Genomic DNA, 15683 nt, shown 5'->3' on the forward strand with positions numbered 1-15683 from the left:
GTGGGGGTATCTTTAAATATAGGTAGTAAGAGATAATTTGCGAGGTCTTTGTTCGGCCCAAAAGTGACTCACTGACCGGTGCTTTTCTATTTTCGTGTTTTTTTTCTTTGTTTTATCCAAGTGCATTTTTTCTGTTTTATCGTTCGTTTTATCCTGTTTATATGATTTCATTTTATGTTCCTTCTTATCTAGCTTTGTTTCACTTTTATCATTCGTTTTATTTTCATTGTATCGTTTTATCGTGTTTTAATGTTTTTAAGTCCCTTTTGTGATTACCATTCATTTCACTGTGTTTTATATGTGATGTTTATCGTATTCATTGTTTACTGTCTTCTATCTTTTAATGATTTGTTAATAAACCGCATACATATGCTTGTTATGAACGCCGATTTTTTAAAGATAAGGTACAATTACTAATGAGATTCACCTACAGTGAATGGTGATAGTTGCCTTTTTCAATCAAGGTGGCTAATTGCATAGTTGGTTGTATTACGCACACGCCTCTCCCGGCTACATCACGCGTACCGACTTTATATTCTCGCACCCAAGACACCACACCAAAAACAATATACACTTACACTATTTCGCTCCTTTCCACACAACTTTCCCTTCCCTTGCTTTACACTATCATTCTTCTCCCATACACACTACGTTCCCATACGTTAATTAAATGGGTGGTGGCAGTGAGTCCTATTTACATATCTTGCGAGGAATAATTGTATTTAGCTTTGCTACAAGTAATAGCTTTAGGAGTGATCAGGAAATTTGAACTTAATAGGGACATATGTTTGTGTGGCTTTGAGTTGTGTGTTTTCATGTGTCTCTATCTTTGTTCATGCATTTGTGTGTGTTTTTTTATGTCTGTTTATATTGGTAATGCATTTCAGTACCTCATTAACGAAAAGTGAACGGTAAATATATTGGTATTACCTGTTTTCGATTTCAAAATTTAAGAAAATGTTCATGTAACATTTCTCTCCAAATATGTCACTTATTTTACAAGTAGTTTGTTGATAGTTATATATGAATATATAGCTACATAGACAGATTAAAAGCTAAAAAAAAAAAAAAAAAAGAAAAAAAACCATGACACAAATAATAATGATAATGACTAAAGTCACGCACATGCGAGTCGGTGCCGGTCCCAGTCTCGGAGAAATACAGAGGCTTGCGACAGCAGGCAAGCGGCGTAAAACTAGCCAAATCAATGATGCGCGACAACCAACAGAATACCATACCGGATCGGTCGGGGCCCAGGATAAATACGGCCGCCATTGATGCTGTGGGCCAGCAGGATAGCAGTGTAAAATATGCGACTATTGGTCAACCAAGAAAGAACAGCAGAGTTGGAAACCGTGTTAGAAGAAGATACGAGATGAAGAAAGAGGTGGATGTGAGGATAGGTACGCTAAAAGTGGGAATAATGATAGGAAGAGCAGAGAGATTATGGACATGATGGAGAGGAGAAAACTGGATGTTCTGTGTTTACAGGAGACAAAGTGGAAAGACGTTGGATCTGGGTGCTGGTTACAAGCTGTACTTCTATGGGGAGAATGGAGCGAGGAATGGTGCATGTGTGGTGGTGAAAGGAATACACACAGATGGTGTGTTGGAGGTGAGAAGGATAACAGACAGAATGATAAGTCTGAGGCTGGAGATATATGGTGTTCTGCTAAATGTAGTGAGAACCTATACCTCACAGGTGGGGTGTGACAGAGAAGAGAAAGAGGAGTTTTGGGAGATGCTAGATGAAGCTGTTGAGATGATTCCAAAGGAGGAGAACACTCATACTGGTGCGGACTTAACGGACATGTTGATGAGAGAGTGATGGGAAAGTATGGGTATGATGCACGTATTGATGAGGGTCAAGCCATTGTAGGCTTTGTCCATCAGCACCATGTAGTCATTGGGAAAATTAAGCTGATGGGCCGAAGGAGATGGGAGATAAAGACAGAACCTAGAATCAAGTGGTGGACACTGCGAGAAAAAGACTTTAGTGCAATATTTAGACAGGAGGTAGACCAGAAGATGAACTGGGAGGAAGACAACACCTGGGCAGACGCATCGAACGCATTGCGGGAAACAGCAAAGGAATTGCTTGGTGTGACAACTGGGAAGAAGAAGGGGGGGGGGCAAGGAAACATGGTGGTGGAACAAAGAAGTACAGGAAGCTATTGCGAGCAAGAAAGAGGCACGAATAAGAAAACATATCTGAGAAGCAAGTTTGTGGACAAGAAGCAAACAACAAGGCAAAGGTGGCAGCAGCGAAAGCAAAGATACGAAGAGGATGTTGAGAAGATGCGATAAGAAGTGGCTACGAAAGAGGGGAAGACATGTGTATTATAAGTAGCAAGCACGAGGGGATACAGCAGCAAAGGACGTACAGCAAATCAGGCGCTGATAAAGGACGCTGAGGATAAAGTGTTAACCACTGAGGAGGTGCGGCAGAGATAGAAAAACTACTTCGAAGGGCTGATGAAATGGAAATGAGAGGGGAAAATGGGGTTTGAGCGGCCAGAAGTAATGGTTTTTGCAGGAGTAACACAGGATGAGGTAAAGACGGCACTGAAGAATACGAAGAAGGCAAGGCTTTGGGACCAGACAACATTCCTATAGAAGCATGGAAAAGCCTAGAAGAAGCAGGGGTTGGATACTTGACAAAATCCTTGCAGGAGAGAGAATGCCAGATGAGTGGAGAAAGAGCACATTGATACCCATTTAGAAGAACAAAGTAGACGCGCAGGATTGTGGTAACTACCGGGGCAGCATGCGGAAGTCATCGATACCGGAAGTGCTTTTAAACGTGGTACAAGATGTGTATAATGAGTGTATGACAGCAGTGAGAAGTGCAGTGGGTACCACAGAAGGGTTTAAGGTGGAAGTTGGATTACACCAGGGTGTCAGCCTATTCTTGTTTTCTGTCATCATGGATAAGTTAAATGATTGGCTTAAGAAAGGAGCGTCGTGGTCTATGATGTATGCAGACGACATTGTGTTATGTAGCGAAAATAGAGAAGTAGAAAAAGATCTGGAAAGGTGGAGACATGCATTGGAGAGGCATGGCATGAAAGTCAGAAGGAAAACAGAGTATTTCTGTGTAAATGAGAAGGAAGGAGATGGCAGAGTTAAGATGCAAGGGAAAAATATCGAGAAAGTGAATAAAATGTAGGAATGGGTAGAGGATTAGCAATGCTCAAGTTAAATGGAGAATGTAGGAATGGATAGAGAAAAGTGACGGGAGTTTTGTGTGACAGGTATATACCAATAGGAGTGAAGGGGGAAATCTATAAGACCAGCAATGCCGTATGGCATGGGGATAGTACCAGTAACAAAATTAGAAGAAGCAAAGATGGAGGTGGCAGAGATGCGAATGTTGAAATTCACTCTGGGTCTCACACGGAAAAAAAAACAGATAAGGAATGAGACAGGTGCGGGACATGCTAGCTACAAGAAGGCTTGGGGAGAAATTAAGAGAGTGGAGACGTGAAAGAGAAGGAAAGAGAACTGCGTTGGCCGAAGCATGTTGCAGATGGCACCCCCAGGAAAGAGACGCACACGCAGACCGAATAGGGTCAACATCAGAGAAGATATGACGTAAGTAGGTGCTGCAGAGGAGGGCACACAAGATGAAGATGGAAAAGTTGACGCCCTTTGGTGACTTTTGATACAGGGATAAGTCGAAAGACAAAGGAGAAGATGGGGCAGGATAGGGGTAGAATAGAGGCAGAATAGGATAAGGATAAAGGCAGAATGTAGAACAAGGAAAGCAAACGAATGGAGGGGGGAGCAATACGCGGAGAAGTAGAGAGCAGTGAAAGACGAAATAATTAGAGAGGGCAAATAAGAATAGGAGAGGGATAGATGGATCGGGGGAAGGGGGAAGGGGGGGGGGGATTGGAAGAGATTGAGATTTTACGAAAAACTCAAGATAAAAGAAAAGAGATGAGAGAAGAGGGAAAAAGAAAGAAAGAAAAAACAGTAACAGAGAATTAGACTGATAAGAGAGGCTCGAAGAGATAGTCACCCAAACACACACACCAAGAAATAATCACAAGTATCATTGTCGAAAAAAAAAAAAAAAAAAAAAAATATATATAAATAGGTAGATAGATAAAGAGATGGATGGACATACAGTTGAAAGATGGATTGACTGAGTGACTGATTGACGCAGAAACAGAGGCACAGGCTGACAGAGAAGAAAGGTTTCTGATTCTAGTAAACATGGCTTAATGATGCCCGTTTGGTTCTTTACCATTATCTGTATTATTTTCGTTACCTTAACAGTAAAAGTAAACAGCGCCACTTATAAGGAATGTCTAAACTGAAAACAAAAGGAAAAGAGTAGCGCCTACGTGACACAAGTGTCACTTGGCATCGGTTGGCATCGATCGTGGGACCCTCGCGGGGAGGCAGGCGTCCCTAACAAAACCATGCTACCGGAGTATGTAGTAATAGGAGGGATAAGGAAATTTGAAATTAATATGGACATATGTTTTTGTGACTTCGTGTCGTGTGTTTTCGTGCCCATGTATTTGTGTTGATGTATTTGTTTATATATTACCAATGTATGTATTTCAGTAAGGAAAAGTGAATGATAAATATAATATCAGTATTACGTACTTCAATTGTTTTCGAATCGCTTTTTCTCGCCGTTGTACAATAACACACAAAAATATATAATTTGTAGTATAAAAAATATATATATTAAGTTAGCTGTTAAATATTAGTTCAAGCAAAAATTGTCAAAAAAAAAACAGTTACAAAGCCAGGTTTCTTTCCTTTTGTGCAATAGCAAATCGTACGTGGATACACCATCGACATCAAATCCATAGAGTAAAAGGTGTGATATTACTCAGTTTTATGAATAATTATAATAAATGAATAGACAGGATAGAAAATCATAAATCATGAGTTAGTAGTTCAAAAATTTCAATTCATTATATTTAAAAATTGTCTCGACTATATATCAACAAAAAGCTCCCGGCGAGGTTTCTTTCCTCTTTTATTTATTCATTCATTCATTTACTCTTTATTGTTATTTATTTTAGGTCCAATGGTAATTTGTAAATGGATATATCAGCATCAACTTGATAGAGTAAAAAGTGAGATGTCACTCAAAGGCCATGGAGAATCTCCGAAAAAGAATCGATCGCACAGGACTTGATAGCAAGAATTTTCCTCAGAGTTTCATCATAACGTGGCCATGGAGCGATGGAGTAAATGCTGATTATTTATTCACTAACTCAGATGTCTCTTGAACTGCTTGTTCTTATCAGATATCGCTTAGTCGTTATCATGAGTTTCCCCCGAAGATAAACAATGCATCTTAGCATGTAATTAAATTATGGTTTTCATACCCGAGATTTACACACGCTTTTTTTTTTTCTTTCTTTCTTTGTGTGTGTGTGAGAGAGAGAGAGAGAGAGGAAGAGAGAGGAGGAGAGGGCCCGAGAGGACGAGAGAGAGGAAGATGGGAGGAGAGAGAGACATGAGTGAAGAGATGAGGAGAGAGAGAGAGACCGAGAAGGACGAGATGAGAAGGGGGTGAGATGGAGTAGAGAGAGAGAGAGAGAGAGAGAGAGAGATAGGATGCCTTTTTGTCAAACGTGTCCGTTACTTGACTAACAGTTCACAGAAATGTATAATTAATAAGCAAATAAACAAGCAACCAGATTTCAGTCAGAGAATATTCCTGTAACGCTACAGCGCCACGCCATTGTTTGAATACGATATTACTTTTCGGAACGAATGAATCATGAACGAAAATCATTGAGAGACGAAATATTGTAGCTCGCGTTCAGGCAAGACACCGAATGGTTTGCAAGCGGACATGAGAGAGGAGGCAGTGGAGGTGCAGGGAGGAGGAGGAAAATAAAAGAAGAAACAGAGGGAGATGTTTGAAAGGAATAGAGATGAGGAAAGACGGCGAGAAAGAAATGGAAAGGGGAAAATGAGGAATCCGGTGAGATCAGAAAAGCAAGATACAGAGAGACAGAAACACAACTAGAAAGACACATGATACATAATACAGAAAAATTAACATGTTCACGCATATGTACATGCACACACACACACACATTACTAGATGATTCCCTGAGATTCATAAGCAAGTCTTCGTTGACAGCATACATTTTCCTCCATTATAAGGGAGCGAGGGAAAAAGACAGACATGTTAAAATAATCTTCGAGAAAGCTATGGATAAAAGTTTGAAGTAATTATTGATTATATGATACATCACAACGATTTATAAACGCAATACTTAGAGAAGATATTATTGGAAAGAGAGAAAGGAAGTAGACAGACGAAAGAAAAAAGAAAACGAGGGGCAGAGGAAGGAGAGGAAAAATGAGATGAGAACTTCAAAAACGAAGCAGGGAAATTATTTAAAAAAATAAATGAATTGGGAGTATAAGAGATATACTATAAGAATAAAGGGAAGGAGAGGAGAGAGGGAAGGGGGGAAGAGAGAGGAATGAAAGGAGAGAGGAGGGTGGGAGGAAGAAGAAGAGGGAGGGAGGAAAGAAAGCAGAGAGAGGAAAGGGAAAAGGAAGGAAACGAGAAGAAAGGGAAAGGGAGGAAGGAGGAAACGAGAGGAAAGAGAGGAAGGAATAGAGTGGAGATTAGAGAGAGGGAGGAAAGAAGAGGAGAGAGGGGAAGGGAGAGAAAAGATAAGACGGAAAGGAGAGGAGAGAGAGGAAGGGAGAAAGAAATATGAGTTCTGTTATGATACCCGTTAGTAGCAAATTTTCAAACGTAATTATGGATTTTATTTATTCCATCTCCAACGTCCTGGTTAGTTGGTAAATAATGATCATGCACAGTACCTTCCTAATTAACCTTCCCACCTAATGAGTTGACGAGCCACGTATCACTCAGAGAAGTAACGAAGGACTTTGTGTGACGTGGCGCTAGATCAGCCTAATGATATCTCCGTTCAGGAAAGTGAAAAGTTACGAAGTTACAGCGTTATTGTTGGAGAAACGGAGATCAGAAACAATGTATCCCGGAACATTCATAATTTAAATTCACGAATTAAAAGAAAGATACTCGCAGCACAGGATGTCCTGTTATCCGCAAATCATGTGAATCGTTGTAAATTATTTGTGGATAACGAAAGTTCTTTTTATGTGCACAAATATGTGAGAATAAGCATAACATACGTGTAGATAGACAGCGTAAAAGAGAATTATTTAAAAATGTAAAAATCTGTCTGGCAGCGGGAAATGGTCCGCCTGTGCTCGACTCGCCCTGAGGATTACGGCAGGATGCTGGGCAGGATAGCGGTAGGATGAGGGCAGGAGATGGGGTTAAGGGTAGAAGGTAGGACAAGCGGGGGAAAATGATGGAAAATGGAGGAATTAGCGTAGAAGCGAAAAAGCGAAGGAACAAGAAGAGGGTACGAATAAGACGGGCACAAGGGGGAATTCTGCAGGATACGTGCCAGGGTAGGGGTAGGATGAAGGCAGGATAGGATAAGGATAGAGGCAAAAGGTAGACTAAGAAAGAAAAAAACGAGTGGAGGTGGGGAGAAATAAGTGAAGAAGCAGAGTGTGAAAAAACTAAATAACTGGAGGAGATCGAGAGGGATAGAAGGATCGGGGAAAGAGGGAAGAGGAGGATTGGTCAGGGGCGAGGGGGGGAGATTGAAACCTTACGAAAGACTTACGACAGAAGAAAAGAGACGAGGGAAGAGGGAAAAAGAAAAAATAAATAAATAACAGTACGATAAGGTAAGAGCTAGACTGATAGACAGTCACCCAAACACATGCATGGTTCCTCTGTCGTATTATTATTATTATCGTTATCCTAACAACTTCAGATTAAACCACGGCATATATAAAAATATCAAAACTGAAACCAAAACCAAAAGAGTAGCGCCTACGTGACACAAGTGTCACTTGGCATCGGTTGGGATCGATCGTGGGACCCTCGCGTGGGAGGAACTGACCTTCCCAACCATGCTACGCGGGACTCATGAATTAATGAGTGACAAAGAAATTTGAACTTTTGGCATATGGTTGTGTGACGTTGTTTGTGTTGAGTTTTTCATGTGTATATATCTGTATTTATGTACTTGTGTGTGTGTTTTATATGTCGTTTTGTAATGGTAATGCATTTCAGTACCTGGCTAAGGAAAAGTGAACGATAAATACAGAATCCGTATTACGCGTTTTTGAATCGTGTTTTTTTTTTTCTCGCCGTTGCACACACACACAAAAATGTATTTTCTTTCTTCCTTTCTTTCTTTCTTTCCTTGTTTTATCCAATAGTAAATCGTATGTGGATACATCACTGACATAAAATCCGTATAGTGATATTACTCGCAGTTCAAAGAGTAATAATACATAAAAGTTTGACAGCGAACACGAGAGAGAAGGGCAGCGGAGAGGCAGGGAGGAAGAGGATGAAAATTAAAGAGGAAACAGAGGGCGATGCTTGAAAAGAATAGAGATGAGGAAAGACGGCGAGAGGAGAGATGGAAAGGAAGGGAAAAAAAGAAAAATCCAGTGAGATCAGAAGAATGAGACAGGGAAAATTGAGATACAGAAAGATAGAAAGACAAGCTAGAAAGACGCATGATCAAACACATACATAAACATATTAACACGTTCACCCATATACACATATATACATATATATATATATATATATATATATATATATATATATCATTATATAATATATATATATATATATATATGTGTGTAGTGTGTGGGTGTCTGTGTGTGTGTGTGTGTGTGTGTGTGTGTGTGTGTGTGGTGTGTGTGTGTGTGGTGTGTGTGTGTGCGTGTATATGTGTGTGTATGGCGTGTGTGTGTGTGTGTGTGTGTGTGCGTGCGTGCGTGCGTGTGTGTGTGTGTGTGTGTGTGTGTGTGTGGTGTATACATACATAAATACATATTTAGGGTTGCCATGTTTTCTTCCTAAGAAAATATCCTAATTTGTACTTCGCTGGCCTTAATGAATTCAAATCAATATCTATTGAAAATTATTATAGTACTAATATATTCATTTCAGCAAATAAACAGCTGATAAAAATGACCTTTCGTGCCTTCTTGGCGGCGAAGTCACTATCGCTAAAGCACGATACTCTTCCAGCACCTTCGCCCGCGCAGCTTAAGACCGCCAGCGCGTCAGCCTCCCTCCAGCACAGGAGTGAACTTTTATTCTATAGATGGAGAAAGTAGATTCCATGAAGAAACACAACCCTTAGCCCGCTCTCAAGAAATAAAAAAAATCCTTATTCGCTAGTAAGTTCGAAGAAATCGTTGTTTTGTGATTTCAGTCACAAACTTTTAGCCGAGGGGCAGTTGCTCCCTTTACCTCCCTCCTCAGCGCTACTTTATATATATATATATGTATATATATATATATATATATATATATTAATATATATATAATATATATATATATATATATATTTATATATATATATAATATAATATATATATATAGATAATATATATATATATATATATAATATATATATAAATATATATATGTACAACAAACACACACACACACAAATATATAATATATATATATATATATATATATATATATATATATATATATACTATATATATATATATAGATATATTTTGTGTGTGTGTGTGGTGGTCTGGATATAACACTCACAGGGAGGCTTTTAGGCTTTTTATTTAAACATCTTGTTGTTGCTTTTTTTTAAGAACAAATTACGCTAAACGTATGTTCCCATGAAGTACCCTCATCATTATCTAGATTCATGTTCTCCTTTTAATTTCTCATTTCCACTGTTCTTCAATCGTTCGCGGATTTTGAAAACACGAACAGGCGAGGATTTGAACGTCAAACGCTTCGAATTCTCTTTACGAATGTTTGCAATCCACAGAAATGTTTATTCTCCATTTTCTTTTATTTTTATCTGTTTATTTTTTCGCTTGAAATGGAATTCCGAATTTGGCGAGGATGAAATAAGCGAAAACTCGATTTGAAATGCATTTATTCTTCTCAGAGAAATCAAATAATTCTAAAGCGGCATATTCACTGATAAGCGATTTTATCAACGAATAATGTTTTATGATAACATTTATTAGTAGGTTAACAGATAAGTATCAAGAAATGGAATTATCGCACTCAATTTTCCCAACGAACCGACCGAGTCAGCAGAGAGAGAGAGAGAGAATGAGAAAGAGAAAGAGAGAGAGAGAGAGAGAGAGGAGAGAGAGAGAGGAGAGAGAGGGAGAGGAGAGAGAGAGAGAGAGAGAGAGAGAGAGGAGGGAGAGAGAGAGAGAGAGAGAGAGAGAGAGAGAGAGAAGAGAGAGAGAGAGAGAGAGAGAGAGAGAGAGAGAGAGAGAGGGGGGGGGGGGGGGGGGGGGGGGGGGGGGGGGGGGGGGGGGGGGGGGGGGGGGGGGGGGGGGGGGGGGGGGGGGGGGGGGGGGGGGGGGGGGGGGGGGGGGGGGGGGGGGGGGGGGGGGGGGGGGGGGGGGGGGGGGGGGGGGGGGGGGGGGGGGGAGGAGGGGAAAGAAAAAAAAAGAGAGAGAGAGAGAGAGAAAAGAGAGAGAGAGAGAGAGAGAGAGGAGAGAGAGAGAGAAGAGGAAAGGGGAAGGGGAGAGAGGAGGAGAAGAAGACAGAAGAGGAAAAGGGGACTTTTAAGAGGAGAGAGGAGAGAGAAGAGAGAGGAGGGGAGAGAGAGAGAGAGAGGAGGGGAGAGCCCCCAAGAGAGAGAAGAGAGAGAGAGGGGAGAAAAATAGCGAGAGACAGGAGGAGGGGACAGAAAGAGAGAGGGGGGACATAGAAAAAGAGAGAGAGGAAAGAGAAGAGAGAGAGAAGGAGAGAAGAGAGAGGGGAGAGGCTTTTCCTTGTGCCCCTGTGAAAAGCAGTTTTTTGGCAAAAACGGGCCCAGTCTTACCAAGGCTTCCAAATAAGTACGCTATATCCCGGGGGCACAAAATAACGCCCTTTTTGCCATCAGTGGGACACTGGTCATCGATGGGGCTGGTAGCAGCGCGGATTGTGTTTTTCCTTTCCCTCGATGTCCACTCCCGCAGACTGGGGGGAATCTTCCTTTTTTAAAAAAGCTGCCAATTTCAAATTGAACAGCGGCTTTCTCCTGCTGAAGTCTCCTTGCTTCCCCTACCCTTCCGCCTTCTACCGTACCCGGCCCCGGCGCATAGTCCCCCAAATCCCCCGACCTGAGTGACCTTCCTCGCTTCTTTCGTCTGTCCTCCCCGCCCGGTTTCCCCGGTTTTCCTTCCTCTCTCTTTTATCCCCCCTCCCCCCCTTTCCTCTTCAGACCTGAAGTGGAATCCGGGTGGTTTTAAAACTGATGAGTGATTTCCTCATTAGGGCGGGCTGAGGGGGGAAAATGAGGAGTCAATTTAGGAGGAGGCGTGGTGAAGGTCGCCGCGCCCGGATAACGGGGCATCGAAAAACAGACCAGGGGGGCCCATTGGAAAAGAGCGACGAAGGAAGACAATCCTCCATCCAGGTACTGGGGGCACGATGCGAAGGGCGGAAGGAACGCGAGGTGGCAACACCTTCTTCACATGGAGAGGGGGGTAGAGAAGATGTATGTCATACCCAGCAGGGGTTTTTCCTGTATTGGAGAAGGAGAAGTGGTCAGCAGAGCGAGGGGATAAGGGTCCAAAAAGGGGGGCCCTGTTGCAACCTCCCATTCCCCTTGAAACATGGAAGGAGAAAAAAGTTCGCGTCGGGAAAACCCGGGAAAACGAGCAGGGTCATGAGGCCAGAGAGCAAAGAGTGTCGACATACCTCAGCCAGATCGACGCGAATGGAAGGAAGGAAAAAGCTCAGACTCGAAAAATTTCCCAGAACAGGTTTGCCAGGTGGAGGGGGGAGAGCCAGGCAAACCAAAGTCGAGAGTAAAAACGCCCTATGTGCCCTTCCTCTGCTTCCTTCGTCTGTCCTCACCCCCCCGTTTTTCCCGCTTTTCCTTTCCCCCTCTCTCTCTTTTCCCCCTCCCTCCTTCCTTTTCAGACCTGAAGAGGAACCCAGGTGGTTTTCGAAACTGTAGTCTCATTTTCAAAAAATCTAGTTTTTGTTTTGGGGTTTTTCTTCCTTTGATCAGCACGGAAGATGTTTTGCATTCATTTTTATAAAAATAATAATTAATTATATATATATAATATATATTTTAAATATATTATATATATTTTTTTGTGTGTGTGTGTGTGTGTGGGGGGCTGTTGGGTGTACATATATATATATATATATATATATTAATATATATATATAATATATATATATATATTAATATATATATAAAATATTTTAAAAGGGCCCCCCTCGGCGTAACCCCTGATAGATGATGAGTGTGTATGTATATGTGTGTGTGTGTGTGTGTGTGTGTGTGTGTGTGTGTGGTGTCTGTCAATCTACCAGTTAATCGTACATACACACGTTTTCCCTGTGCACTAGTCCACATACGTTTTATATATCTATCTACCATTGTCTTTCTCCTGGTCCACTAGATATTCTTCGTTTAATATTTTACATACTGACAGCAAGACTGATTGAGTTAAATCCCAAAAGTCTAACCTTTCATTGTTACATTAAAGTTTTATCAAACCGCAGACACTTAGGTTAAATTTCAAAGCTTAGGTCCTCTTGTAAGTTTCCTATTTGTCGGAAACTAAATAATGCTTAAAATTTTGTTGACAACCCGAAATTGTAATTGAAGATATATCTAAGACTTTACTTTTTTTTTGATTTTCAACTACTGTGAGAATTGTAATAAGGTTTTTCAGCCACGAAAAAAAAATAAAAAGAAAAGGACGGGGGGTCGAACCCCCGCTCGAAAGGAGGTTTTTAAACCCCGACCACTTGAAACCCTTAATTGCCTTTTGGAGTTGATAAGCTGCGTTTTTTACATTTTGTTTCCGTTTGTTTGTTTGTTTTAGATTTGCGATGTAATTATCATTAGAATATATTTTATCCCGCATCTCGGACAGTGCTTATTTTCTGTTGTTATGGGGTGTTCTCGCTAAAGATTGCAATCGTTTTCATTCTTTCTAAGCAGGAGAGAAACATTAAATGGGACGGCTGTTGCAGCATCACTGTTTGGAAAAAGAATATAATTTTTTGATCTTTTTTTTTTGGCGTAAGTAGCATGTTTATTTAACTTTTCACTTTCATGTCTTTATAATCATTATTTATTATCATTATCATTATTATTGTCATTATTAACATTGTTTTATTAATAGCATTGTTATTATTATTATAATCATTGCTACTATTACAATTATTATCATTGTTATTACTATTATTATTATTATCACCATTACTATTATAATTATTATTATCATAATATTATTATTATTATTATAATTTTTGCTATTACACTTTATTATGTTCCTAATTAACGTCATTACGTTACTTGTAAAATCCACCCCAAATTAAATACTTCCAAATTAGGGGTTATTAAAAAAAAGTGGACAAGAAACATTTTGATGAATAGTGTCCCTATGATATAGACATTGATCTGCCTTTTTTTTTTATAGAAAGGTCAACTCATCAAGTTTAAGGCTCGTACGGAAATGCTAAGCCCTTTTAAATTGAAGAGTTACGGGCATTTTAAAATTGACAGCTTTGACCCTGTACTGAAAAATAAATAAACTAAAAAATAATATTAGAATTATTTTTTACGATGGTTAGCAGTTATAACAAATAAATGCGCTAGACAACAAGGTCACATAGCAGTGATGTCAACACATATAAGCCAAACGATTTGACAAGTTGATATCTGATTGTCCTAATGTGCTAATTGAGGAAATGTGGTCCTGTTGAATATTATTGCAAATTCTCCTTGCAACAGCGTGGCGTGGGTGAAAGAAAAATATGGCACTTTTATATTTTCCTTTATTCTCCAGTTAAATCACACAGCACGGAAACAGTTAGCAGTTCAGTATGACGCTCTTTTCTCTCAGTTAAATTCTACCTTTTAACAATGATATTTGTGGTAATGTGTAAAGGAGGCCATTTTAGAGGATTATCTCTTTAAATGTTTAAATCTACATTACAGTATATTTTATTCCATGCAGGTTATGAAGAGAATTTCTATCTTTTGTGCACTATCCTGCTACTTCTTTCCTTATCATTGCACAATATAATCTTTAAATATTTGTGTTATCACATAAAGATAATTTCTATAGAAAAGTAGTTGGAATCCTTGGTGATAAAAACTTTGTTCACCTTTTTTATGTCTTCACCAACTTTATAAAACGAACGCAGACTTTGTCTAATTCTTTATTTTTCTTTATACTTTCTTTCTATTTCAATACAGAAATTTTCAAATTCTCATTTTTTTTAAACTGATAATACAATTGTCGAAAGATTCAGAGACCTGGAACAGTGTCCCCTATATACCCTTTTCTATCTTAACATTATTTAACAGAAAACGGCGAGGAGCTCCGACAGGTGGAACTCCTGGCGCGGGATTTGAAGGCCAAACGCACGGGATAAATGGGGGAACGGGAGCGGTCTTCGTATTTAGGATGCAGCTGTCAGGCCTTAGACGAGTCGGTAGCAGTAAACCAAATCTGCGGTGAGTATATTATAGTACATTATTTATGCCATAAAGATACAATACTGAGAAAAAATATATGGCTAAGTTGATGAGAGGGCCTCGGTTCTCTCTCTGGGAGGGCCACCAGTGCGGGATATTTGCCTACTACTTTGTTGATTAACTCTAGTTGGCGAATCTCTAGAACCTGACGGCCTACAGCAGCCTGTTACAGGACCTCAGAATAACTCGCCCTCAGGTCTGTCCATGTCGCAGGGCCATACCTACCACGTCCAGGTAAGCAAACGAAGTGTTGTCTAATATGAAGGTTATTAGCTGTCAAATTAAGCTGAATATGATGTAGCGTTCGGCATATGGATCTGATTTTGGTTTTAGTCTGCCATTTAATACAAACTCTATAAGTAAGTTATTTTTCAGTTACGTTATTTGAGATGCAAATTAGAGATAAAAAGTTATGAAAGTGTATAAATAACATGAAATCATTTATTACATTATTACATTAATCCTTTCGAAGTGTGGATATATATATACCTGTTACTCCTAATGAAACTCTGTATGCAATAAATATTGTTTTTATAACATTTCTGTCACTCTTGTTTTATAAACCTTTTATAAACCTCCCTGTCACTGATGGTTTAAGAGGAATTGGTCCTTTCCAGAATGTATGGTTTTCGGTTTATGCCAAAGTGTCGAAGGTATGGAGGCCTCAGGGATAATGGAGCAGGTTACATATAGTAATATATATAAGCTTATATGTATGATGCAATAGATATGATATAGATGAAGAGTGTCTTTGAATTCATGGACTTTTAGTTTTCGTATGTTCTGTTCGCCTTCTACTGTGAGACAGGCTGAAACATAAGGATTATCGACTTATGGCCTCTGGTGTATTATTTATAGTGGAATGAAAGAGGTAAACATACTGACTATTACTGGTAAAACCTGGGCTCTTCTAGGCTGACTAAATTATATAGAAAAGGAGGAATTTCAATAATTTAAAAGGTAAATTTGTATATATGGTTTAGGGTAAAGGTCTACAAGACACCTGTATGTCTACCTCTCGCCTCAGTGCTGTTGGCACTTTTATAAAAGCTAACAAGACTCCACCATCTGTATTCTAGTAAAATGGAGCTTGTAGACCATCTTGGCAATTTA

The 15683-nt window shown here is 39.8% G+C and overlaps 1 protein-coding gene across 1 annotated transcript; it reads left to right on the forward strand.

Moving 5' to 3' along the window:
- The first annotated feature begins 2499 nt into the window (after nucleotides 1-2499).
- Nucleotides 2500-3169, forward strand: LOC119589626. The gene is made up of 2 exons (XM_037938221.1): nucleotides 2500-2553; nucleotides 2723-3169. The coding sequence occupies exons 1-2, from the start codon at nucleotides 2500-2502 to the stop codon at nucleotides 3167-3169; spliced, it is 501 nt and encodes a 166-aa protein (XP_037794149.1).
- Nucleotides 3170-15683: the final 12514 nt, after the last annotated feature.

The sequence above is a fragment of the Penaeus monodon genome, chromosome 26, assembly GCF_015228065.2.
Source record: "Penaeus monodon isolate SGIC_2016 chromosome 26, NSTDA_Pmon_1, whole genome shotgun sequence".
NCBI lineage: Eukaryota > Metazoa > Arthropoda > Malacostraca > Decapoda > Penaeidae > Penaeus > Penaeus monodon.

Excerpts from the sequence above, each read along its gene's own strand:
- LOC119589626 (XM_037938221.1), top strand. The coding sequence starts at position 2,500 with ATGGGGTTTGAGCGGCCAGAAGTAATGGTTTTTGCAGGAGTAACACAG. Across the intron at positions 2,554-2,722 it reads CAGGAGTAACACAGGATGAG|AAGAACAAAGTAGACGCGCA; the intron begins GTAAAGACGGCA and ends ATACCCATTTAG.